Raw genomic sequence first — 25,851 nt, forward strand, 5'->3', positions numbered from 1 at the left:
AACTCCAGCTCTATCAGTACCCACAGAGAGAAGAGTAAAAAAAGGGGGGGGGCAGGTAGTAGTGCACTTGGTTGAGTGCTCATATCACAGCCCTAACCCTAGCCCTAACCCTAACCTTGTAGCGCATAAGGACATGGGTTCAAGCTGCTGGTCCCCACCTGCAAGGGGAAAACTTCACAAGTGGTAGAGCAGGGCTGCTGGTGTCCCCCTGTCTTTTCCCTTCTCTGTCTAGCCCCCTCTCAATTTCTCTCTGTCTCTATCCAATCATAAATAAATAATATTAAAAGGAAAGAAAAGAGAAGAGTGAAAAGGGAGGGACATTTGGATCTCGTAGCAGGTGCAGGTGTGACTTGGAAAGGAAGAGAAGATGGGACCATAGGGAAAATGGACAAATGTAGACAGATGGTTGCAGAAAGAGTGGTCAACCGTCTCTGCAACCTTAGGAGATCTGCTGTAGCTTCCGCTGGAGGAACGGACCCAGAACTCTGGTGGTGGGAACAGTGTGGAACTGTACCCTGTTGTCTTATAATTTTGTAAATCAATATTAAGTCACTAGTAAAATACAAACTGCAAAAAGCAAAAAAAAGAAAGAAAGTACAGGGAGGTGCTGACAGACGAGAAGGCATTAGATAATCTGAGACTGTGTCTGAAGGGTCAGAACAGGAAATGTCCTCTGGGATGCATGGCTTCCCTGGCAAGGGTCAAAGTGAGGGCACATGGGCACCGAGGGAAAGAACACAGGAAGAAGATGTTCCTGATGCCCCAGAAGCGAGCCTTCCCTGAGGGGGCTCTTGCCCTGTCCCCAGGAATCAGCAAGGCCAGCCTGTCGCCAGTGTCACTTTGCTTGACACACACACACACACACACACACACACACACACACACACACACACACACACACACACACACACCACAGCTGTCAGGGACCTGTCAGCACAGACTTATTGGGGAGACACAAGTTCTTTGCCTGGCTGCCTCACCCTTCTGAAACGAGGACAATGTGTTTGTGCCTGAGGGCTGGGACTCACCTAGATTCACTCTCGGGCATCTTTGCCGCTGTGCTGCTGATCCCTTTACAGGGTTCTGTGTTCCCTCGCTCTGCTCACTAGGCATCTTTTCCAGCTCAGAAGTTAGACAGATACTGTCTCTGTGGGTGCAATGAGTGAAAAAGTGATCAGTTTCATGCTTTTAGAATGAAGGAGCTGGATGGAGAGGCAGGGGGGCTGGTGTCTTTCAATATGTCCCTAGTGGTTGGGGAAGTGGCTTAGTGTTGGGGCACAGGGCTTGTAAGACTGAGGTCCAGAGTTCTCTGCCTTCAGAGTGACAGACACTCTGGTTTTCCCTTCCTTCCTTCCTTCCTTCCTCTCTTTCTTCCTCTCTTTCTTTTTTTCTTTCTTTCTTTCTTTCTTTCTTTCTGCCTCCAGGGTTATCACTGGGGCTTGGTGCCAGCTCTACAAATCCACTGATCCTGGTGGCCATTTTTTCTATTTTATTGGATAGAACAGAGAGAAATTTAGAGAGGAGGGACGAAGAGAGAGAGAGAGAGAGGAGGGAGGGAGAGAGGGAGAGGGAAAGGGAGAGAGAGGAGGGAGGGAGAGAGAAAGGGAGGGAGAGAGAGAGGAACAGAGAGAGGGAGAGAAAGAGGGAGAGAGAGGGAGAGGGAGAGAGAGAGAGAGAGAGAGAGAGAGAGAGAAAGAGAGAGGGAGAGAGAGGTACTTAACTGCTTGTGAAGCATCCCCCCTGCGGGTGAGAAGCTGGGGGCTCCAACCTGGATCCTTGCCTGGGTCCTTGCACTTAGTCCTGTGTGCCCCTAACCGGCTCTGCCACCACCCGGCCCCTTGGTTCTCCCTCATCCTCACTGGTCAGTAAAGAGTAGCCGTCCCAAACAGAAGGTGGAAGTCTTCTCATAGGAGAGCTGAGGGGGCGGGATGCAGCTTACCTGGCAGGGCATATTCCTGGCTGTGGACATGGCCCAAGTTCGAATCCTGATGCCACAAAGGAGTGCTAGAAATGTGATGTTTGCCTCTATTGTCTGTCTGTCTGCAATGAAAAAATTGACCTATGAACAATGAAATCACTTTTGTGTGAGGCCCTGTTGCAAAAGAAAAAAAAGCGGGGAGGGAGTGGGAAGAGAGCTGATGGACGGCTCTGTGCTGTGTGCTGTGTGCTGTGTGCTGTGTGCTGTGTGCTGTGTGCTCTGTGCTCTGTGCTCTGTGCTCTGTGCTGTGTGCTGTGTGTGTGCAGTGACAAGTCAAGAGTCCTTGGAATATCAGGAGCCCTTGCTGGGGACATTGGGTGGTTCCTCCGTGTGTAGGTCTACTGCAGGCCTCCAGGTCCAGCAGCCTAACTCCTCCTCCTCCCTCTATCCTCCCTTCCTCTGGCACCCCATTTCCTTTCCACCAGATGCACATAGTGTCTGTTTTGCAGAGAAATGAGTCATGGTGATGGAAAAGGACTTTTATCTTTTTCTCCCCTTCCTTCAAATATTTTAACCCAACTATCAAGGGACTGTCCCATCCATGTCTGGCACAGCCCTCAGATCTGCAGGGTAATCACATTCCCTAAGGAAGTAGAAGTTTTGTGGTGGCTCAGCTGCAGAGAACAGAACTTGAAAGTGTGGGAGCCCAGGCTTGGTCCCCAGCACGGTATGTGCCAGAGCGATGCTGTGGTTCGATCTCCCTCTCTCATACAATTTTAGTACAAAAATCCTAAAGGACAAATAGCATCTTTCACCTCCTCCTTTCTCTGCCCAGCGTCTGTCTTTCCTGTTTCCAGGATCCAGACTGTATCAGAGGTTGGTCATGATGCTGCCTCCTCTTCTCTCGGTTGGTGTGAGACCCTGGACACTCCTGACACCCCGCCCCCCCCCCCCCCTGCCCCACTGGCTTTGTCCCTGCGGTTGTCAGGCTGCAGAAAGTTCCAGTGAGAGGATGTGTCACAGCTTTCTCAGCTGTCTGCCTGCGCAGAGCACGTGGGCTTCTTCCAACTGTTAATGAAAGCGTGAAATATGCTTCACCAAGTGTCATTCTGCACCTAATTTTACCATTTCCCACAAAACGCTTTCTCCTGTGATATTGCTAGAAATGGAGTTTGTAGAAACAGAAGAGCTTTCTGCTGTCTCCTTCTGGGGAGGGGGGAAGCACAAGAGCCAGGGATGGTGATGCTCAGATCTATCTCACGGGAGGAAACGGGCTTCTGCAAGGCGAAGGCTGCAGCCCCTGGCCACCATGACAGCACCATGCGTGGAGGAAGCTTCGTGAGTCGGAGGGAAGCTCTGTGTGTGTGTGTGTGTGTGTGTGTGTGTGGAATCTCTCTATCTCTCTCCCTCCCTTTCTCTCTGTCTCTCACCTTTTAAGATTACTGAGACCAGTGACCATGGAGGCACAGAGCTCACCATGACCCCTGGCAGGGGTCATAAGCCTGGGTGCTCTCTTCATGCCTTTGCTCCCCTGGACTTCTTTCTCCACACACCTAGTTGCCCCACACATTAACCCATCACGTTAAACACAGACATTACTGAATGGCAGGATTCATTTTCCCACAACGATTGTATTTATTGCTAGAAACTTAGACAGTGTTTTAAAGTAAATAAGAAAATGTATCCATAAAGGTAGGATGTATCTCGTTTACAAAGTGTTGTGGATTTGATAAATAGAAGCATTCTTGGGGAAACAGATAAAGATCCTTGAAACCCTGAAGCAGGAATAATAACAACGACAATGATAATGCTGCAGGTGTCTGTTACCCCATTTGTTTTTGTATGAAAGGAGAACAAACAGGCATTGAGAACAATGGATTCATCCTGTAGGCACTGAGCCCCCAGCACTAAAATCCTGGTGGTAAGAAACAAAAACAAACAAACTGCAACAATAAAAACACCCCAAATAGGCCAGTGGTGAGTGAGCATCTGGGACCCATTACAGGTTTCCCACAAGGAACTGGCTTAGGAGAACTAGCCTGAGGTGAACCAACTTCAACACCACTGGCTAAGGCCAAGTCAGTGCCTTCCTCCTCCTGCTTGCCAGAACCTGGGTGTAGGGAGAGAAGGGAGGTTGCAGGGGAGAACATTCTGCATCTCTGAGGTCTGGAAGGTGGAGTTACTACCCTCACATCTCCAAAAACCACCTTGCTCTCTGGCTAGGAAGGAAGGGAAGCAAGGAAGGAAAGGGAAGGATTGCTGAGGAAAGTGGAGGTGTGCTGGTGGTCCAGTTACCAGGCCGCCTCTGGCAGCTGTGCTTGGCATGTTCAGCTCAACCTGCTGAGTTGTTAGAAGTCAGACTTGGGGGAGTCTGGCGGTAGCGCAGTGGGTTAAGCGCACGTGGCGCAAAGTGCAAGGACCGAGTAAGAATCCTGGTTTGAGCCCCCGGCTCCCCACCTGCAGGGCAGTCGCTTCACAGGCGGTGAAGCAGGTCTGCAGGTGTCTATCTTTCTCTCCCCCTCTCTGTCTTCTCCTCCTCTCTCCGTTTCTCTCTGTCCTGTCCAACAACAACGGCATCAATAACAACAACAATAATAACTACAACAACAATGAAAAACAACAAGGGCAACAAAAGGGAATAAATAAAAAATAAAAAAAGAAGTCAGACTTGGTCTGGAGGCCTCCGTGCTGGGCCTCAGTCTGGGGCAGACAGAAGGGAATACAGAGATACACTACTTGACCTCTCCTGTACTTTGGGAGCGCTAAGACTTGGGGCCAGCAGAGTGTCTCTGGACAGACCACCTCCAGTGTCTCTGAGCCTCAGTCTCCCCATCTGTGGCGTGGCCACAATCACCTCTGTGTGAGCCACGTCTCCCTCTTTTTTTCCAGTCTATTTACTTTTCTTCTTGCCACCAGGGATTTGTGTCAGGCTTTCACACGTGAGGTATCCATTGTCTTTTTTTCTCCTTTCACTCACAGATAGGAGTAGAGATGGAGAGAGAGCACAGCACCATTCCACTGCCTGTGAAGCTGCCCCGTGGGCCTGCTGCTTCACGGTGGTGGTGGCCAGATCTTTGAGTATGGCAATGTGTTGGCCTGTACTGAGCGATCTCCCTCCTAGCCCCTGATTGTTGGGTTACTTTGTGTGAGATAGAGACAGACAGACAGACACACACACAGAATACACTGTGGTACATGCAGTACTGAGGGCTGAACCTGAGGCCTCAGACATGCAAGTTATCTCCTCACTGGGCTCACTCCCTGGCTGTGAACCAAGATGCTTTATAGGCAGCCTTTTCTGGCCCTGTCACCTCAATATTATAAAGCTCCGCGCACCTTGATAAAGTGGAGTGGGTTTTTCTTCCTGGATGACAGGAGAATTAGGCCCTGAGTTCTGTCCAGGTCTATACATGTAACACTGTGTGTGTGTGTGTGTGTGTGTGTGTGTGTGTGTGTGTACATGTGTCAGGAAAGCAGCATCACAGCATCAGTAAACCCCACCCTGAGCACACCATTACCCACCTCCCCAACACCACGTCCTGAGGGGCAGAGGAAGCTCACTGCCATGCCATGGAATAACACCCCAAATCCCAAGGGCTCCCCTTCTCCTACCCTTGCAGATTCTGACTCCCCAGCCAGTTGTAATAGTCGATTTGCAATTTGGGGGGACATTTCATGGCTACTAGGTGGACAGGGAGGCTTGAGAGTGGGTCACAGTGGACCTCATCTTATCACTCTGGGGGTCACAGCACAACCCCAAGCCTTCTTGACTCATCTGCTGGACCCTTCCCCATAGGGAGACTTAGAAAGCTCAGAAATGGACTCTGGTCAGCAGGGGCTGACAGCCAGGGGAGGGGACAGCACAGCCAGGGGAGGGGACAGCACAGCCAGGGGAGGGGACAGCACAGCCAGGGGGAGGGACAGCACAGCCAGGGGAAGGGACAGCACAGCCAGGGGAAGGGACAGCACAGCCAGGGGAGGGGACAGCACAGCCAGGGGAGGGGACAGCACAGCCAGGGGAAGGGACAGCACAGCCAGGGGAGGGACAGCACAGCCAGGGGAGGGGACAGCACAGCCAGGGGAAGGGACAGCACAGCCAGGGGAGGGACAGCACAGCCAGGGGAGGGGAAAGCACAGCCAGGGGAGGGGAAAGCACAGCCAGGGGAGGGGACAGCACAGCCAGGGAAGGGGCAGCTCAACTAAGAGAGGTGATATCACAACCAGGGAAGAGGACACCTCTAGCAGAACTGATAGCTTTACTAATTACTAGAAGAGGTGAGATTCACAACCAGGAGAGGTGCCCCCACACCAGAGAGGGGAAGTGAGATCTTACCCAGAGAGGTGACATGATGACAAAGGGAGGTGACAAGCAGCAGGCAGTGATCCCTTCCCTTGAGGGAGGTGGGGTCTCCCCTGGGCCCTGCATGGTGTGTGGGGAGGGAGGGCACACAGGGAGCAGACAGGTGGGACACCTGTCCACCTCACACCCTCACACCTCTCCGTTTTCCAGCTGATGAAGGTGGTGAATGAGATGTGTCCCAATGTCACCAGAATCTACAACATCGGCAAGAGCCAGCAGGGCCTCAAGCTGTACGCGGTGGAGCTCTCTGACCATCCCGGGGAGCATGAAGTTGGTGAGCGCCCCTCCTGCCCCCCAGATGTCCCTGGCCACGGGGGGGGGGGGGTGGCAGGGCGAGGGTGGAGGGTGCCGGCTGCCCACTCCCAGGCCCTCAGCTGCTGTGACGTGGGCTGTGGAGCTGCGGAGCTGGATGGGCACCGTCCAGGGAGTCCCGGCTTGTCCAGTCCTCACCTCTGAGACCCACCCTGCTTGCAGAAGCAGAGTCAGAGAGAGGGCTGGAGGGCGGCGGGAGAAGTGCTGGCTTCCCTGCCCAGTACTGACACAAGTTACAGATGGTTCCTTTCGCTTGTTTGCTAGGGACTCACATATGCATGATTTCACTATTCCCACAACTATCTTTTCATCCAGACAGAAAGAGACACACAGAGAGGGGTGGGGAGGGAGGGAGGGAGAAAGGGAGAGAGAGAAGAGAAGAGAAGAGAAGAGAAGAGAAGAGAAGAGAAGAGAAGAGGAGCGGAGCTTCTCCTAGTGCAGTGGGACTTCCATGTGGTGCTGGGGCTCTAACTTGGACTGTCTGCATGGCAAAGCACACTTTCCAGTGCCAGAGACTGAACCCAGGCTGTCGTGTGCCATAAGACATGAGGTTTGCCCACTGAGCCATCATCTCCAGCCTCTTAATTCTTTAACCATTTGATCCTGTTTGTGAACGTTTCCCTCTTCAGTCATTTCCAAACCTGAGCTCTAGGCCTGGCCCAGGAGGAGGGACACATGCTGGTCATCCCCCACCAGACTCCCATAAACCCCAACCTGGAAATAGCTGAGTTTGGAAAAAGGCAGCAAGTGCTAAAGCCAGGCTTCCCACCCTCTTATTTTTTAAAAAAATCATTCATTCATTCATTCATTCATTCATTCATTCATTCATTCATTATTGGATAGAGGCAGAGAGAAATTGAGAAGGGAGAGGGAGAGAGACAGAGAGACACCTGCAGCCCTGCTTTACCCACTCGTGAAGCTCTCCCTCTGCAGGTGGGGACCAGGAGCTTGAACCCGGGACCTTGTGCATTGTAACATGTGCACTCCACCAGGTGCATCACCGCCTGGCCCCTCAGGCCTCCCACCCATCACTGACATCTGCTGGACCGTCTTCTAATCTCTCCACCTTGGTGTCCTGGTAAATGTCAGCGGCAAGTCCATGCAAGAAACTGCAGCTGGGCAGTGGTCCACGTACCCTGCCACTCACAGGACAAGGCCAATCCCTGGGCCCCGCCAGTAGGGAAAGCTTCATGAGTAACGGAGCAGTGCCGCAGCTTCTCTCCTCCCCCACCCCCCTTTCTCTGTCTCCAGGGTTATCACTGGGGCTTGGTGCTTGCTGGCACTACAAATCCCCTGCTCCTGATGGCCTTTTTTTTTTTTTTTTTCCATTTTATTAGATAGGACAGAGAGAAATTGAGAGAGGAGAGGGAGATAGAGAGGGAGAGAGAAAGAGAGACACCTGCAGACCTACTTCACCACTTGTGAAGCGACCTCACTGCAGGTGGGGAGCCGGGGGCTCAAACCTGGATCCTTGTGTTTAGGACTGTGTGTGCTTAACCGGTGTGCCACTGCCTGGCCCCTCTCCCCCTCTCTTCGCCTCTTCCCTCTCTTCTTATTTCAGTCTCCTACTCTATCAAAAAAAAAAAAAGAGACCACCCGGAAAAGTGAAGTTGTAGGCACCCAGGAACCCAGCCCCAGCATAAATCTAGTGGTGGAAAAAAATGGAAAACAGAGAGAGAGGGGGAGGAAAAGGGAGAGGGAGAGGGAGAGGAGTAAAGATAGCAAGGGAAAGGGAAAAAATGGAAGAAAATTAATTACCTCCTCATATGGGAAATAATTTTTGAGTTTAATTCACAGATTTTTTTTTTATTGCCATCAGGGCTCGATGCCGGCACTGAGTCCACCACACACAGTGGCTATTTTTTCCTTTTCTCCTTTCTATTATATTCTGCTTGATAAGACAGAAATTAAGAGGAAGGGGGGAGACAGAGAGATACCTGCAGACCCGCTTCACTGCCTGTGAAGCGTCCCCCCTCCTCCCCGGAGGTGGGGCACAGCCAGGACTCGAACCCAGGCCCTTGAGCATGGTAATATGTGTGTTCAACCAAGTGCACCACCACCTGGCCCTCTAATTTATGAATTTTAAATTCTAAAGACCATCATGCTCTTTGATCTCTCCCTGTAAAATAAGATTCAACACCATCTCTCTGTGACTGGTAATCACCTGATAATTGGGGATAGAGTGGTGGGCAGTCTCCTTGGGAGTGAATGAGGCACACAGGACAGGACAGTGTAGGTATACCTCAGAGTGCTGTGGGGGCTGCTTGCTCTCAGCACCCTTCCCCAGTTGGCAGTGGGCTGGCTGCCTCTTCCAGGGTGGATACCAGGCTGCCCTCCTGGGCAGAGCTATGGAAGATGTGAGTCTGGCTGGCTCTGCCCGTCTTCACCCTTAAGCAGAAAGGGCAGCAACTTTGCAATGGTGCCCCCCTGGGGCTACCCACCCCTTAACTAGAATATTGCTACCAGTGTTATCACTGGGTCCTGAAGCTGGCACTACGAATCCACTGCTCCTGGTGGCCACCCCCTTTTTTTCCTTCCTACTTTATTGAATAGGACAGAGAGAAAGAGAGAAAGTGAGAGAGGAGAGGGAGATAGACACCTGCAGTCCTGCTTTGCCACTCATGAAGCGCCCCCCCCCCCCCGCAGATGGGCAGCGGTGACTCAAACCCAGACCCTTGTGTATAGTAATGTGTACTTAACTAGGTGTGTCACTGCTCAGCCCCTGTCTTTAGAGTTTTCTAGGGGGAGTCAGGGAGAGGGGGTCCAGTCTCTCCTCTGGCCCTGATGATCAGTGCTCAATTGCTTAGTACTTAGCTGCTGAAAACATGATGGTGTCAGCCTTGCATCTGGGGACAGAGGCCAACCAGAGATGCGTCCTGTCTGCTGGCCCTGGGTTTGTACACACACACACATGCACATGACCACACATACTTACACACATGCACACGCACACATGCATGCACGTGCACACACATGCACGCACGTGCACACGCGCACACACACATACGCACATGCACATGCACATGCACATGCACACACGCACATGCACATGCACATACGCACACACAATGATAACAGGTCCCCGGGGGCCCAAGGCTCAGCAGGACCAACACAGGAAGGCCTGCGGCAGAGTCCCGTCCCGGGTGGCCGTGCAGGTGCTGACTGAGCAGCCGGAACCCCCGTCCCGTCGCCCCCTCCGCCTGCAGGGGAGCCCGAGTTCCACTACATGGCGGGCGCCCACGGCAACGAGGTGCTGGGCCGCGAGCTGCTGCTGCTGCTGGTGCAGTTCCTGTGCCGCGAGTACCTGGCGGGCAACGCGCGCATCGTGTGGCTGCTGGAGGAGACGCGTGTCCACATCCTGCCCTCACTCAACCCCGACGGCTACGAGAAGGCCTCCGAGGGGGTAAGCCGCCCCCTCCCCGGGGCCACCCCAAGGCCTGCGCCTCGCTCTGCCCACGGATGGACGGACGGATGGGCGGCGGGGAGAGCCAAGGGCACAAGGGTGGTTGGGAAGGCAGAGGTGTGCACACCAGTGCCCTGGGGACGAGGATAATGACAAAGACTTGGGGGGCGGAGTCCTGAGGCACCACGCCTGAGCAGTTACAGGGCTCCCAGCAGACCTTGTTTTTCCTTTGTAAGTTGTCATTTTAATTTTTATTTATTTATTTATTTATTCCCTTTTGTTGCCCTTGTTTTTTTATTGTTGTAGTTACTGATGTTGTTGTTGGATAGGACAGAGAGAAATGGAGAGAGGAAGAGAAGATAGAGAGGGGAAGAGAAAGACAGATACCTGCAGACCTGCTTCACTGCTTGTGAAGCGACTCCCTGCACACGGGGAGCCGGGGGGCTGGAACCGGGATCCTTATGCCGGTCCTTGTGCTTTGCGCCACATGCGCTTAACCCATTGCACTACTACCCGACTCCTGTCATTTTAATTTTTGAAAAATTTATTTATTGAATGGATAGAGATAATAGAGATAAATTGAGAGGGGAGGGAGAAATAGAGGGAGAGAGACAGAGATACTGCTTCACCACTTGTGAAACTTTCCCCCCCACAGGTGGGGGCCAGGGGCTTGAACCTGGGTCCTTGTGCATTGTAATGTGTGCACTCAACCAAGTGCACCACTTGCCAGCCCCCACTACAATGTTTACCCTCACTGCAGATCACAATATCTGGGTTTTGCATGACAGACTATCCTTTAAAGGGTGATAGCTACCAGTGGCAAAACTGAGGGTGCAGAATGTGGCTGTTTTCCTGGTGCAAAGATTTGGTGGTGAGAACTGGGGAACCAGAGTTGTGGGCAGGGCAGGGAGAAGTGTGACTGGGGGTGAGGCTGGAGGGGTGCTGAGTTTGCAAGACAGGCTTTTCCATCCCTGGCTGCTCAGAGCAGAGTGGAAACTGTGAGAATTGGGCAGGGGGCCGGTCAGGGGAGGGACCCTGTGCTTCTAAGCTCTGACACAGGGCTGTCTTCTGCCTCTTGGCACCCCTCCCCCAAAGTGTCTCTGTATCTCACTTCTGCTGCCTGTCTCTGGGTGCAAGAGAGGTTTGGAGACACAGTCCAGATGGAGGCAGGGGTAGGGTCACCAGTGAAGACTTGGGTGGAGGGTGAAAAGGGAGTGAAAACAGATGGAAGTAGTGACCCTGTGGAGATGGGGCATGGGGTAGAGATGGAGACTGGAGGGGGGGAGCAGAGACAGGTGGAGATGGCAGGATCCATGTCCAGCTGTCCATCACCCGGGAGACACGCGTCCCTACGGCCAGCAGAGCGTCTCAAGGACGGACGCTTGACCTTCCTCCCTGCTGGCCTCCTCCCACCAGGACCGAGTCCCTCTCTGCTCTTCCTTCCCCTGGCTTTGCTGGCCAAGGCGTGGGCCTGCCATCCGACCCGTTACCTGCAGGGTCCGCTTTGGCCCTCCTGCCTTCTCCATTCCTTCCCTCCTCAGTGCTAACACCATGAGGGGGCCCAGCCCCTCTGCACGGTCAGAGCCTCCGCAACCCTGACGTTTTGCTCCCTCCCCTACTCCCATCCTGCCTCTCCTCACCAGCTGGTTCTGAGCGATTTACAATTTCTGTCCTCTTGTTTGAGTGGATCTTATGTGCCCAGGTGTCAGGCCAGCCCTGAGTAACACCCACCATATTCTGAGCCCCCTCACCACCACCGTTCAGGGTAGCTTCTGCCCACCCTCCTGCCCACCTCCCTGATTCTGTACTGGGTGGTGCAGACACCTTGGCACCCAGCTTTCTCCTCAGTCTGTTTCACATTATTTATTATCTTTTTTTTTCAATTTTTAAAAATATTTATTTACTTTCTCTTTTGTTGTCCTTCATTGTTGTGTTAGTTATTATTTATGATGTCGTTGTTAGATAGGACAGAGAAATGGAGAGAGGAGGGGAAGACAGGGGGAGAGAAAGACAGACACCTACAGACCTGCTTTACTGCCTGTGAAGTGACTCCCCTGCAGGTGGGGAGCCAGGGGCTCGAACCTGGATCCTTCTGCCGGTCCTTGCGCTTCACGCCATGTGCGCTTAACCTGCTGCGCTACCGCCCGACTCCCTATTATTTATTATCTTAATGTTCTATTAAATTATTGAGAAAAAGCCACCCAGAACTCTGGGTTTCCACATCATGGCTTCTCCTCTTCTTCTCCCCACCCTTTCCCCCCAGGGGTCGGAGCTGGGCGGCTGGTCCCTCGGACGCTGGACCCAGGATGGGATTGACATCAACAACAACTTCCCTGACTTGAACACGCTGCTCTGGGAGGCAGAGGGCCGGCCCCAGGGACCTCGAAAAGTCCCCAACCACCACCTTGCCATCCCCGAGTGGTTCCTGTCTGAAAACGCTACGGTGAGTGGGCGAGTGGGTGAGTGGGGCTGTGTCCAGCAGTGGGTGGGGAAGGCCAGCGTGGGTGTGTGCCAGGGATGTGAACTTTGAAAGCAGACCACCCTCTGTCCCTGCCTTCTCCCCAAGTAGGAAGTGTGCCAGGTAGCCCCTGCTTCCTTCCATCTGTCTACCTATCTCCCCTCCTTCCTCTCTTCTCTTTTTCAATTCTTTTCTTATTTATCTTTATTAATTGGATAGAGACAGAAAGGAAGAGAAAAGGGAGAGACAGAGGGAGAGAGACAGAGAGACACCTGCAGACCTGCTTCACCCATCACAAAGCTTCCCTCCTGCAGGTGAGGACTAGGGGCTTAAACCGGGGTCCTTGAACATTGCAATATGTGTGCTCAACCAAGTGCGCCACCACCCAGCCCCTCTTTCTGTTCTTCCCTTTCATTCTTCTAATGATAGGCCAGAGAGAAACTGAGAGAGGAGGTGGACGTAGTAAAGGAGAGTGAACGAGAGACACCTGCAGCTCCTGAGTTCCCCCACCCCACCGGTGGGGGCCTGTCACTAGGTTTAAAACTGCTGTTGGCTGAGAGCCTTCAAGGCAGGGAAGTCATTTGATTCTGTCTCTTTGCAACTGCGATTGTGGCTTCGAAAGCAAACAGTACATCCCTAGGAGTGTGCTTGACCACTCTGCCTCATCTTTGGCATACTTACGAAGAAGTGTTTAGATGGGGTGATGAGGGAATGGTACGCTTAATACAGTGCACATGTTACTCAGGCTCAAAGGACTTAAGAGGGGGGAGGAAGAGCAACAGAAAGAAAGTCCCCAAAGTACAGAAAAATGGCGGTAGAAAAAGTTGAGCAGAAGTCAACAACGAATGACCTCAACAATAACAATAATAACCACAACAAGGCTACAACAACAAGGGCAACAAAAGGGGGGGAATGGCCTCCAGGAGCAGTGGATTCATGGTGCAGGCACCGAGCCCCAGCAATAAAAAAAAAAAAGTTGAGGAGAAATCAATGAAATGATAGAAACCCAAAGCAAACCTATACAGTGATCTGCCTCTTGAAACAAGCCTTGGGCCAAAGGAGATGATTATTCTTGATTAAAACGCTTTAGAGAAACTGTGAGAACATGGGAGAGTAGCCTGAGGACCCTCATCATAAAATAAAAGATCAACAAACTTGAGTGAAAGTCTGCTTAGGAAGCGATTTACAGATGATGCAGGTGGGTACAGAGAGGAGTAAATTGCCAGTTATCTAGCTGGGGAGGCAGGACACCAGCAAGACAAAGATGAGCAATTCTGTAACCAAACTGGGAAAAAGGCTTGAAGAGGCAATTAATTCTCAGAGGAGGGGACATATGGCTACTGAACATGAAAAGATTCCAGCCTCACCAGGATGAAGGAAATGAAGAAAAGAGGGCATCTCATACCCAGCCGTCGACAAAAGTAAGAAGTATGGCTATGCTGGGTGATGGAGGGTTGGGGGCAGCGGGCTCTCACACGGGGGTGAGAGAGACACTTAGCTCTGTGGCTTTGTCGGTAATGTGTGTTCATCTTATTAAGGGGCGACACTTCCTATCCTCTGATGCTGCCATTTCTGGAAACAGCACAAAACTGAGGCTCTGGCTCATTCTCATCCCTCCCCCATGCCATTAAGAAGTGAATCTTCTCTTATGTTTGGTTTCTGTTATGATTTTTTAAAAAAATTATTTTTATTTTTTACTTACTACTGGATAGAGACAAATTGAGAGGGAAGGGGGAGACAGAGAGGGAGAGAGACAGAAAGACACCTACAACCCTGCTTCACCACTCGTGAATTTGACCACCTGTAGGTGGGGACTGGGGACTTGAACCTGGGTCCTTGCGCACTGGAATATGTGTGCTTAACATGTATATGTCATTGCTTGGCCCCAGAAATACATCTTTAGAAATGTCTTTTAACGATTCAGAGAAAAGATGAATTTCAGGAAACAATAGTCATTATGTTTGATCCATTCTTTTTAGATTAAAAAAAAAACACATGAATAACATCAAATAATAAAGGTGTCGGTGTGCACACGGGTTGAAAGAAGAGAGATAGAGAATGAGAATCCTCTCTTTGGGGGTCAGTGGGAAGAAGGAGGGTAGATGGGAGACAAGGAGTCACAGATACCCACGGAAATTACCAGTAAGAGCCCGCTGACCCTTCGGCTGGAATGGGGTGGAGGCTGTGTCAGAGCTGTGCTACTTACCAGCGTGAAGGTGCATGACGGCAGATGACCAGCACGGGCCAGTGATGATGCTGTGTGATGAGCTGAGCTCTGTGACTTGTCCCATCTAGTCCTCTGAAGTATTTAAAAACAAGAGTGAACACAAAACTAAGTGGAAACGCTGCAGTGTGTTGCCTCGCTGCTTGGGGAAGCCCTTCCCAGTCTCCATTCCTTCCCCATTGCTGGGGTTAGTCTTCTGGAGTGGTTGTCCTGGGGCTCAGCATTTTCTTATAAAGACTTAATTCACTGATCAGTATTTGACCACGTCAGGTATTCCAACGTTGACTTCTAACTTTCTTAGCTCCCTTCCCTGTGTTCTCTCTCTCTCTTTCTTCTTTCTTTCTTTTTTTTAGCAGACACTTTTTAAAAAAAATTAAATCTTTATTTATTTATTGGATAGACACAGCCAGAAATTGAGAGGGAAGGGGGTGATAGGGAGGGAGAGAGACAGAGAGACACCTGCAGCCCTGCTTCACCATTCGTGAAGCTTTCCCCCTGCAGGTGGGGACCAGGGACTTGAACCTAGGTCCTTGAGCACTCTAACATGTACACTCAGCCAGATGTACCACCACCTGGACCTCCCTTTCTTTCCTCCTCCCGTCCTGTTTTTCCCTTTTCTTCACATTTTATGTAAAAACATCAGACAGGTTTTGAAGGTGGCATAATGATTATAGAAAATTCTCTCCTGATTGTGGGGTCAAAGGAACCCTCCTGCACTGCTGGTGGGAATGTAAATTGGTCCAGCCTTTGTGGAGAACAGTCTGGAGAACTCTCAGAAGCCTAGAACTGGACCTACCCTATGATCCTGCAATTCCTCTCCTGGGGATATATCCTAAGGAACCCAACACACCCATCCAAAAAGATCTGTGTACACATATGTTCTTAGCAGCAAATTTGTAATAGCCAAAACCTAGAAGCATCCCAGGTGTCCAACAACAGATGAGTGGCTGAGCAAGTTGTGGTCTAGATACACAATGGAATACTACTCAGCTATAAAAAATGGAGACTTTACTGTTTTCAGCCAATCTTGGATGGACCTTGAAAAATTCATGTTAAGTGAAATAAGTCAGAAACAGAAGGATGAATATGGTATGATCTCACTCTCAGTCAGAAGTTGAAAAACAAGATCAGAAGAGAAAACACAAGTAGAACCTGAACTGGAGTTGGCGTATTGCACCAAAGTAAAAGACTCTGGGGTGGGTAGGGAGGAGAATACAGATCCAAAAGGGATGACAGAGGACCTAGTGGGGGTTGTATTGGTATATGGAAAACTGGGAAATGTTATGCATGTACAAACTATTGTATTTACTGTCGAATGTAGAACATTAATTCCCCAATAAAGAAATTAAAAGATAAAAGAAAATACCCTCTTGCCTGAGGCTCTGAAGATCCAAGTTCAATCTTCTGCACCATCATAAGCCAGCTCAGCAGGGCTCTGGTTTCTTATGTGTCTCTCATTAAAATAAATAAAATATAAAAATAATAAATAGGAATGTCAAGCATAGCTCAGAGAGTTGTAAAACCTGGCGTGACCCATCTCAAGGTCAGCTCTGTTGATTCATACATGCTCCCTGCACATGTCTCCTCTTTCTCCTGGTGGCAAGTAAAAGTGAGAGAGAGAGAGAGAGAGAGAGAGAGAGAGAGAGAGAGAGAGAGAGAGATTAGTTATGTGTGGTTCTATCTCTCTTCTGGGCTCTTTGCTGCTATTTGATGCCTGTGGTCTGCACATCCCTGCACTGAAGGGGTCTTTCCGTCCTGTCACTGCCACTTTTTCTGGGGTGTCAATAAGAACAGTCCTACAGAAACAACAAGCCCTTCCCTCTGCTTTCTCCACAGCCCAGTTTCTCCAGCATTGACACCAGTCAAAGTCTGCAGAGATGACTCTGCAGAGCTACTGTGTCGGTATTTGGGGAGCCAGGACCAGTCCCTGCCCCGTTTCCCCTCCTGTTGACAGAAGTCCCCTTTGCCATTGTGACAGGTGGCAGTGGAGACCAGGGCCGTCATCTCCTGGATGGAGAAGATCCCCTTTGTGCTGGGTGGCAACCTGCAGGGCGGTGAGTTGGTGGTGGCCTACCCCTTCGACATGGTGCGGTCCCCCTGGAAGACACAGGAGGCCACACCCACGCCCGACGACCACGTGTTCCGCTGGCTGGCCTACGCCTATGCCTCCACCCACCGCCTCATGACCGATGCCCGCAGGCGGGTCTGCCACACCGAGGACTTCCAGAAGGAAGATGGCACCATCAATGGCGCCTCCTGGCACACTGTGGCCGGAAGTAAGTCTGGTGTGTGGTAATCAGCTTTTGTGTGTCGTTGTCAGTTCTCAGCTTCCGGGAGAAGCTTCAGGAAGCCCTGCACAGCGGCCAGAGAAGAGCCGGGTTCCAGACTGAGGGAGGAGCCCAGAGTTCCTGTAGCTGGTCTCAGCCTGCAGAATAAGGAGGCACTGGGGCGTCACAGCAACTGTGGTTCCTCTGTGGGCATCAGGCTGGGTGCACATTTTCCTGACTCGGGAAGGTCTGAAGCTTAACTCATGCCAAGGAGACCTGGGTGCAAATCCCACTCCATCACTGGGACGCCTTATAACCTCCCTGGCCCAGTCCCATGGCCTCTCTTCCACCTTCCTTCCTTCTGTAAGATGGGAGTGCAATGGCTGTGACCGTGAGGGTGGTGACAGTGGTGTTGATGACAGTGAGGTTCCTTTCAGGACTGCTGTGAGGAGGACTCAGGTGGCAGGTGTGGGTGGAGTCAGTCTGGAGTGTTAGGACCCCTGATGACGGATGGCTGTCCACCCCAGGCCCTCTCTCTCCTCTCCATGACATTCCCACCATCAGCACTTCTGTGAGCTTATCTTTCTTCTCTCTTTTATTGCACTAATTTTCCTGAATCGATTGCTAGTGGTTCTACCTTCTCGTACTTTTCAAGTCTGTTTCTACCCCAAGGAAAAGAGAAATGAAGACATAGTCAAGTGTATTTGCTTACACGTTCATTTTAGCACATGTGCAGAATACTTGGTGCTTTTTTTTTTCTTGGTTCCATACCAAGAAGGGACACACTTAATTTATTTACTTTTTCTTTTTAGATATTTGTCTTCATCATAGTTTTGTTTTGGGCAGTTAAAAGCAATGCAGGTGGGGGAGATAGCATAATGGTCATCCAAAGCCCCAGATTCAATCCCCCGCAGCACCGGCATAAACAAAAAAGGGCAATTCTCTACAAGAATTTCCTAGTGGCCATGAAGTAGTCTGGATTTTCAGTTTTAACTACTAAACCCTACAGTGATCATTGCAGTGAGTGTGTGTGTGTGAGTGTGTGTGAGTGTGTGTGTGTGTGTGTGTGTGAGTGTGTGTGAGTGTGTGTGTGTGTGTGTCTGAGTGTGTGTGTGTGAGTGTGTGTGTGAGTGTGTGTGTGTGAGTGTGTGTGTGTGTGAGTGCTTGTGTGTGTGTGAGTGTGTGTGAGTGTGTGTGTGTGAGTGTGTGTGTGTGAGTGTGTGTGTGTGAGTGTGTGAGTGCTTGTGTGTGTGTGTGTGTGTGTGAGTGTGTGTGTGAGTGTGTGTGAGTGTGAGTGTGTGTATGTGTGTGTGAGTGTGTGTGTGTGAGTGTGTGTGTGTGAGTGTGTGTGTGAGTGAGTGTGTGTGTGTGTGAGTGTGTGTGTTTGAGTGTGTGTGTTTGAGTGTGTGTGTGAGTGTGTGAGTGTGTGTGTGAGTGTGTGTGTGTGTGAGTGTATATGTGTGTGTGAGAGTGTGAGTGTGTGTGTGAGTGTGTGTGTGAGTGAGTGTGTGAGTGTGTGTGTGAGTGTGTGTGTGAGTGTGTGTGTTTGAGTGTGTATGTTTGAGTGTGTGTGTTTGAGTGTGTGTGTGTGTGAGAGTGTGAGTGTGTGTGTGAGTGTGTGTGAGTGTGTGTGTGTGAGTGTATATGTGTGTGTGAGAGTGTGAGTGTGTGTGTGAGTGTGTGTGAGTGTGTGTGTGTGTGAGTGTATATGTGTGTGTGAGAGTGTGAGTGTGTGTGTTTGAGTGTGTGTGTGTGAGTGTGTGTGAGTGTGTGTGTGTGTGAGTGTGTGTGTGAGTGTGTGTGTGTGAGTGTGTGTGAGTGTATATATGTGTGTGTGAGAGTGTATGTGTGTGTGTGAGTGTGTGTGAGTGTGTGTGTGTGTTTTCATGGCTACTGTGATTAAACCAGATGTGGACACAGTTGGATTCTCAGTGCTGAGTCACGAGAAGCTGGCTGCTACACAGTCATAGGCATTTGATTTTTGTTTTTTTTAGTCAATCAGTCAATCAGGGACTGGGTGGAGGGAGACACACCCTGTTAAGCACATATGTTACCATGTACCAAAGACCTGGGTTCAAGCCCCCATTCCCCACATGCAGGAGGGGAGCTTCACAGGTGATGAAGCAGGTCTGCAGATGTCTCTCTGTATCCCTTCTTCTCAAACTGCCCCCCCTCTCTATTTCTCTTTATCCTATCCAATACAAAACAGAAAGGAAAAAAAAAAAGAAAAAAATGGCTGCTGGAAGCAGTGGGTTTGTAGTGCCTGCCAGCACCTAGCAATCACCCTGGTGGCAATAAAAAACAGAATTAAATTTAAAAAAATCGATCAGTCATAGTTCTTCTTTCAAAGACTTCTGTGGCGTGGTGTTTGATGGCTGAGCCATTGTCGTTATAATCATTCTTCCTCTGACTCTGATGAAGGATGCAGACGCACTTCTCTGAGGATTATGAGATGTGGGTGGTTCCATATTGCCTTCCCTTCCTCCTCCTCTCCAGCTTTGCCTACACAAAGGAGCAGGGTGGTGGGGAGTGGCCTCAGTGAGTGAGCCCTGGGTGCTCATCCCTGGCGGTGTGTCACCTGCTTTGCGCCCCCAGTCTGTTGTCCTCTGGCAGGGAAGGTGGATTCTGGGAGGCCTTGAGCACAGAGGACTTTCCTGGATGCGTAACTCAGACACCAACGTTCTCCCCGTTGGCTCGGCAGGCCTCAACGACTTCAGCTACCTTCACACCAACTGCTTCGAGCTGTCCATCTACATGGGCTGTGACAAGTTCCCGCATGAGAGCGAGCTCCCGGAGGAGTGGGAGAACAACCGGGAGTCCCTGATCGTGTTCATGGAGCAGGTGCTGGCGGAGCTGGGGTGCTGGGAGCCAAGGAGGGAGGCGCCGCCGTGATGGGTGGGGGGGGGGGGTCACTGTCACATCGTCACGGCCACAGCTGAGACTCTGGCCACTCTCTCACAGAGACAGTTTTCAATTTCAGGGGTACCCCTGTGCCCTAGGAGAATGGCCTCTTACTAGCTTCAGTCTCCTAGAGGAGAAGGTGGCTTAAATGAGAAGGGGGCAGTGAGTCCATGAGCCTTCAGAATTTAGGGCTCAGGGAAGCCCCTGAAAAGGCAAGGTGGTCACAGCTAGAGCAGTGGCCCCAGGGGATAGTGTACTTCTGGTGAAGACCAGGATTCCTCCCTGACATCTACATCAATAGCAAGATCTCAAAGGACATGTTGAGGGGCAGGAGGGAGTAGCTAGCTGGGGCTGCCCCTGAGTTCCCTCCCGTGAGGGGTTCTAGACTGACTCCTCCATGGAAGAATCACAGAGAGAGACCGTCTTGTTCCAGGGAGAAGATGAGCATTGATTGGGAGAAAATAAGGACAGAAAAGGGGGAAGAAAGCACAAGCCATGAAGGTGTGTAGACCAGAGAGAGAGAGAGAGAGAGAGAGAGAGAGTGTGTGTCCCTGACCCTGAGCTTCCTGGTCTCCCCAGTTTTCTAGTCCCCTCAGAGGAAGGCGGGACCCTCAGGGATGAGCTTTAGCCTTGGTCTCCAGGGGTCACATCTGCCTCCATCTGCATGTTGTGGCCTCTGCAGCCAGGGAGGGAGGGAGCTGGGGCAGGACGTGCAGACACACTGGGCTTCTGGGCCTGATCTGGGTCTTCTTCTGGCTCCTTGGAGGAGAGTCCCTCAGCTCTCTGTAGGAGGCTGAGGAGAGATGAGGGGCTCGGAGAATGTCCTGAAGTAGAAGTTCTTAGGGAATCCAAGCCTCACTCCTTTGGTATTGGGCAGGTAGCAAAACCACTGTGTTGAGCTGCCCTTCAGTGCAGTTGGGGCTGGGCTCCAACCGGTCTGTGCACGTGTCAGAGCCACCCACTATCTAAGTGAGCTACTTCACCAGCCCTGCCATTAAAGATCTATTAAAAGGGGCTGGGTGATGGCACACCTAGTTGAGCGCAGTGTTTAAGGCAAAAATTCTATTCCACTTTTACTGGGCGTATTCTCTGATGAACCTTCTTCTCAGATGTGGATAGTTGGGTTTGTTCTTTGTTGCTTTTCTTTTGGCCACTAAGGGTTCTGTATCGGCATGATAACTTCACCGGTCCCAGCGGCATTTTTTTTTAAATTTAATTTCTCTTTGTTAAAGGATGAAACAGAGAGATTAAAGGGGGGAGGGGTTGGGAACAGAGAGACCTGTAACACTGCTCCACTATTCACAGAGCTTCTTCCCCTTGTAGATAGAGACCAGGGGCTTGAACCAGATCTTTTCACATGGTACTGAAAGCTTTTTAAGGGGCAGAAGATATAGCATAATGGTTCTGCAAAAAAGATTTTGATGCCTGAAGCCCTAAAGTTCAGGTTCAATCCCCAGCACCACTGTAAGCAGAGCTGGGCAGTGTTCTGGTCTTTCTCCATATCTCTCTCCCTCCTCTTTTATTAAAATAAAGTATGTTTAAAATAAGATTTTAAAATCTGAGAATATTTTAACTCCAAGGAAGACTTCTAGATGCACAAAGGGTGTCAAAAGCAAGCAGACGTGTGTGCTCCCCTCCTCCCCACCACCCCTGGGCCTGGTTGGACTCAGAGCTGGTGCTGGGCAGGACAGCTGGCTGCTACTCACTCTGCTTCTCCTCATGCTCTGGACAGGTGCATCGAGGCATCAAAGGCATGGTGAGAGACACCCACGGGAGAGGCATCCCCGGCGCCATCATCTCTGTGGAAGGCATTAACCATGACGTCAGAACAGGTAATGTCGGGGTAGGGGGCAGCTGTCAGCTGTTTTGTCCTCAGATCACTCTGGTAGCACAGGAATATCCCCTCCCTGAGAGAGACCAGTGAGGAGGAGGACAACTCTGTGTACCAACCCCCCCCACCCCACTCTGTGCCATCACTCAGCTGGAGGAGGTGCAGGATGGTGAAAGCTTGTGATGTAGGAACAAGGATGACGTGAGGGTCCGTGTAATCTGAAGAGGCTGGGGGTGAGTGACCTCCTACAGCCTGAGAAAGAACTGCGGTAGCCTAACACTCACCACTGGCATCTCTTGCTTTTTTATTAATAGACTTGTAAGACACATCAATGGAATTCTTAAAACAGCTTGAATTAGCCAAAAGTACAATGGTTTGTTTAAGAGAACAAATTGTTCTTAAATGGGAACTGGTGCAGTGCTGTTAACTAATGTTCTTTTCTTTTAAATTCTCTCTTACCTCTAAGGACTTTGGGGAGCTTACAGATTTATGGGGATTTCACCAGGTCAGTTACCCACTCTGTTTGCGTTAAATAGCTGTGGTTCCGTTGACACCTACTGATGTTTGAGAGAGGTTATAGATCTCTGTTGGCCATGCAGGATATTTAGGCCATGGGTTCCATTAGCTTTCTGACAAATACAAACCTGGCTTGCTGAGATATCTTTCCTGGCTCCTAGCAAAAGTCCCCAAGTCAGAGGTTTGAGTGTTCTCACCAGGGCAGGGGTGGAGGCCCTGGGAGTTGTGACCTTGATATATATATTTCCTTTTTGTTGCCCTTGTTGCTTTATTGTTGTTATAGTATTGTTCTTGTTGTTGATATTGTCATTGTTGGATAGGACAGAGAGAAATGGTGAGAGGAGGGGAAGACAGAGAGGGGGAAAGACAGACACCTGCAGACCTGCTTCACCACCTGTAAAGCGACTCCCCTGCAGGTAGGGAGCCCGGGGCTCGAACCGGGATCCTTACGCTGGTCTTTGTGCTTTGCGCCACGTGCGCTTAACCCACTGGTGACCTTGATCTTAATGTCCCTCTTATTGCAAAGAGGCCTGAGTCTGGAGCTCAGGAGTACACGGCCCCCTGAAATGTTTGTTGGGGAACTGAATAGTACTATCCAGGGGGTGCCGGGGGCTCAGCCTTGCGGCACCCCATAAACTCCGTCACAGTGCAAAGTTCTTCCTGGTACCATTCCATGAAGTGGGGTGCAGACACGGGGCTGTTGCTGGGCACGTGTCCCCATTCTGTGCACTGCCCCCCATTGCCTCCAGGACTGAAGAGCCCGAGCCCTGTCCAGAGTCCAGAGTCCAGGGGCACTCTCCTGCCTCATGGATGTGGTAAGGGACACTGGGACACTGGGACACCACCGAGCCAAGCACCCAGGAAGCCACCAGCCCTTTGCAAGGTGGTGGTGTTCCATGATGAGGGCTGAGCTTGTGAAGTTCAGGTTCATGCTGATGAGTGGCACTTGTGAGAGGAGGCTGCCGCCTCAGTGATGGCTTCCCTAGCCCACTCCTTGGTGCCGGCCCCGCCCCCAACACCCCTCCCGCTTACACCGTTATGGCCATTTCTAAGGAGTGTGTTCCTTGGCTTCCAGACACTACTAAGTCCTTGCCTCTGCTGAGCTCTGAAGCCACCTGGCCTGCCTTTGAGTCTCTCTGGACAGCAGGCTGGGCCTGGCATCCAGGGCTGCTGGTCTCTGCCTTCAAAAAGCAGCACTCAGAGGCCAGACAGTGGTGTAAGGACCTGGGTTCAAGTCCTCTGTCCCCACCTGCAGCGGGAAGCTTCCCAAGTGGTGAAATTGTGCTGCAGGTGTCTCTCTCTCCCTCTTGATTTCTCTCTGCCTTATCAGAATAAACAGACAATAAAAATTTAAAAGATAAACATGAGCTTAATTTGGGGGTTGGGTTGGATGGTGACACAGCCGGTTAAGAGCACATGTTAGCATGTGAGAGGACCAGGGTTCAAGCCCCTGATTCCTACATGGAGGGGAGGACGCTTCATAAGTGGTGAAACAGGGCTACAGGTGGCTCTTCCTCAATTATTAGGATAGCGGACACTAAAGGCCCGGAGGAGAGAGTAGATCTATAGCCCCTCTCAGGCCTTAGCGCTGCAGTGTTAGAATTATCCGGTGCGGGAGTCAGGCTGTAGCGCAGCGGGTTAAGCGCAGGTGGCGCAAAGCACAAGGACCGGCATAAGGATCCCGGTTCGAACCCCGGCTCCCCACCTGCCGGGGAGTCGCTTCACAGGCGGTGAAGCAGGTCTGCAGGTGTCTGTCTTTCTCTCCCCCTCTCTGTCTTCCCCTCCTCTCTCCATTTCTCTCTGTCCTATCCAACAACGACAACAACAATAATAACTAAAACACTAAAACAACAAGGGCAACAAAAGGAAATAAATAAATAAAATAAATATTTAAAAAAAAAAAAGAATTATCCGGTGCGGTGTAAGGCAGGTAGAGGCAGGAGTGCAGACACAGGAAAGTTTTATCCTAGCTGCCAAGGATGGAGAGCCCGTCTGGGGGGCAGGGAGGGGGGGCTAAGAAGCTCCAGGTGGGACCAAGGGCACTCAGCTGGGGTTGCCTAGAGACCAACTTCCTGTTGGTCCTTATAGAGAGTCCTGTTACTTTTTCTGGCCTGGGTCATAGAATTTATGATCCATTTCTGGTTGGAGATGTCTGGTGCAGGAGGGGGTAAATCTTCCTGTTTGCTAAGGGGTCTGCATGTCCCCTTCAGTCTGTTTCAGATAATTCTTTCCGTGAGAGGACGGAGTCAGGCCTCAGCATAGTTCCTTCCTTGCTATCTTCTTTTTCTCATTTGATTTCTCTCTGCCTCTACCCAATAAGTAAAATAGTGGAAATAAAAATTAATCTGGAAGTGAATAAGCTGAAAGCAAGGCTCTGAGTCTCCTGCTCTGTGTCCCCAGCCAGCGACGGGGACTACTGGCGCCTCCTGAACCCCGGTGAGTACGTGGTGACTGCCAGGGCGGAGGGCTTCACCTCGGCCACCAGGAACTGCATGGTCGGCTACGACATGGGTGCCACGCGCTGCGACTTCACGCTCGCCAAGACCAACCTGGCCCGCATCCGCGAAATCATGCAGAAGTTTGGGAAGCAGCCCCTCAGCCTGCCGGCCCGGAGGTCCAAGCTGCGGGGACGCAGGAGGCGGCAGCGGGGGTGAACCCCAGGACCCTAAGAAACCACCTGGACCCCCGTGAAGCTGCCCCGGTGCCAGCTCCCTGCAGGGCCTGTGCCCACTCCCCTGGGAGACATACCTGGGAAAGCGTGGGCCTTGCAGAGCAGGACCGGCAGCCTGGGATCATCTTGTCTCTCTTCTTCGTCCCTTTGTATCTGCATGACCTGGACAGAGCAGCAGGGAAAGTTCTGGAAGGGGGTGCCGGGTGGTGGTGGCGGCAGTGGTAGTGCATCTGGCAGAGTGCGTATGTTACCATGCTCAAGAACCTGGGTTCGAGCCCCCACCCCCCACCTCCAGGGAAGACACGTGATGAGCAGTGACTCAAGACTGCAGGTGTCTCTCTTTCTCCCCCTCCCTTCCCCTCCTCTCTCAATTTCTCTCCATCTCTATCCAGTAAATAAATAAAATATTTATAAGTAAGAGACAGGCTAAAAGGAGCAAGAGAATTTGGCAGTTTGTCCTGGGGTGTGAGAGAAAGTCAGAGAGTGAACGGGGAGCTTTCCTGTTACAGGTGGTTAGAGACGTCTGCCTCTTCCTCGCGTGACAGCGAGAGTCCTGGGTGCCTTCACTCTGCTTGCCTGTGCGCTGGCTGCTGACCTGGATGTCCCCCTTCTGCGCTCTGTGTGGCTGTTCTAGAAGAATCTGCAGACTCTGTCCCGGCTCTCTAAGCTGCCGTGGAAGAAGCCTGAGCTCCATGCAGACAGGGAAACATTGCCTTCAAGCAGAGGGTGGAAGGGTTGCAGCTCCCTTCAGCAGAGGGTCCTGGGAGAAAGGGGGGGTGGGCAGAGGCTGAAGCCATTCTGGGGTGGTGGGGGTGGCAGGTGTGACTGTGGGGTTCCCCTTACTCTTTGTCAAAGACACCCCTCCTTTCACAGCACCCTGAGGTGCCCTGGCCTCCCTGCCTCCCCACGGGAGTTGGTTTTGTGTGTGAAACTCCAGCTCTTCCAGACGGGGGTTGGAGGGGTGTCATCTCTGGATGGGTCTTCTGAGTC

The 25,851-nt window shown here is 51.3% G+C and overlaps 1 protein-coding gene across 2 annotated transcripts in view; it reads left to right on the forward strand.

The window, feature by feature from the left end:
- Positions 1-25,279, forward strand: part of CPXM2 (carboxypeptidase X, M14 family member 2) — a 98,768-nt gene extending 73,489 nt beyond the window's left edge. For both annotated transcript variants that reach the window (XM_060171115.1, XM_007519681.2), the window contains 7 exons: positions 6,429-6,552; positions 9,797-9,993; positions 12,257-12,436; positions 16,654-16,951; positions 19,644-19,783; positions 21,576-21,675; positions 24,591-25,279. In XM_060171115.1, coding sequence (XP_060027098.1) covers positions 6,429-6,552; positions 9,797-9,993; positions 12,257-12,436; positions 16,654-16,951; positions 19,644-19,783; positions 21,576-21,675; positions 24,591-24,844 — 1,293 coding nt within the window. In that variant the 3' untranslated portion in view covers positions 24,845-25,279. The remainder of the gene's footprint in view (positions 1-6,428; positions 6,553-9,796; positions 9,994-12,256; positions 12,437-16,653; positions 16,952-19,643; positions 19,784-21,575; positions 21,676-24,590) is intronic.
- The last annotated feature ends 572 nt before the right edge of the window (positions 25,280-25,851 follow it).

The sequence above is a fragment of the Erinaceus europaeus genome, chromosome 14 (assembly GCF_950295315.1).
Source record: "Erinaceus europaeus chromosome 14, mEriEur2.1, whole genome shotgun sequence".
Lineage (NCBI taxonomy): Eukaryota > Metazoa > Chordata > Mammalia > Eulipotyphla > Erinaceidae > Erinaceus > Erinaceus europaeus.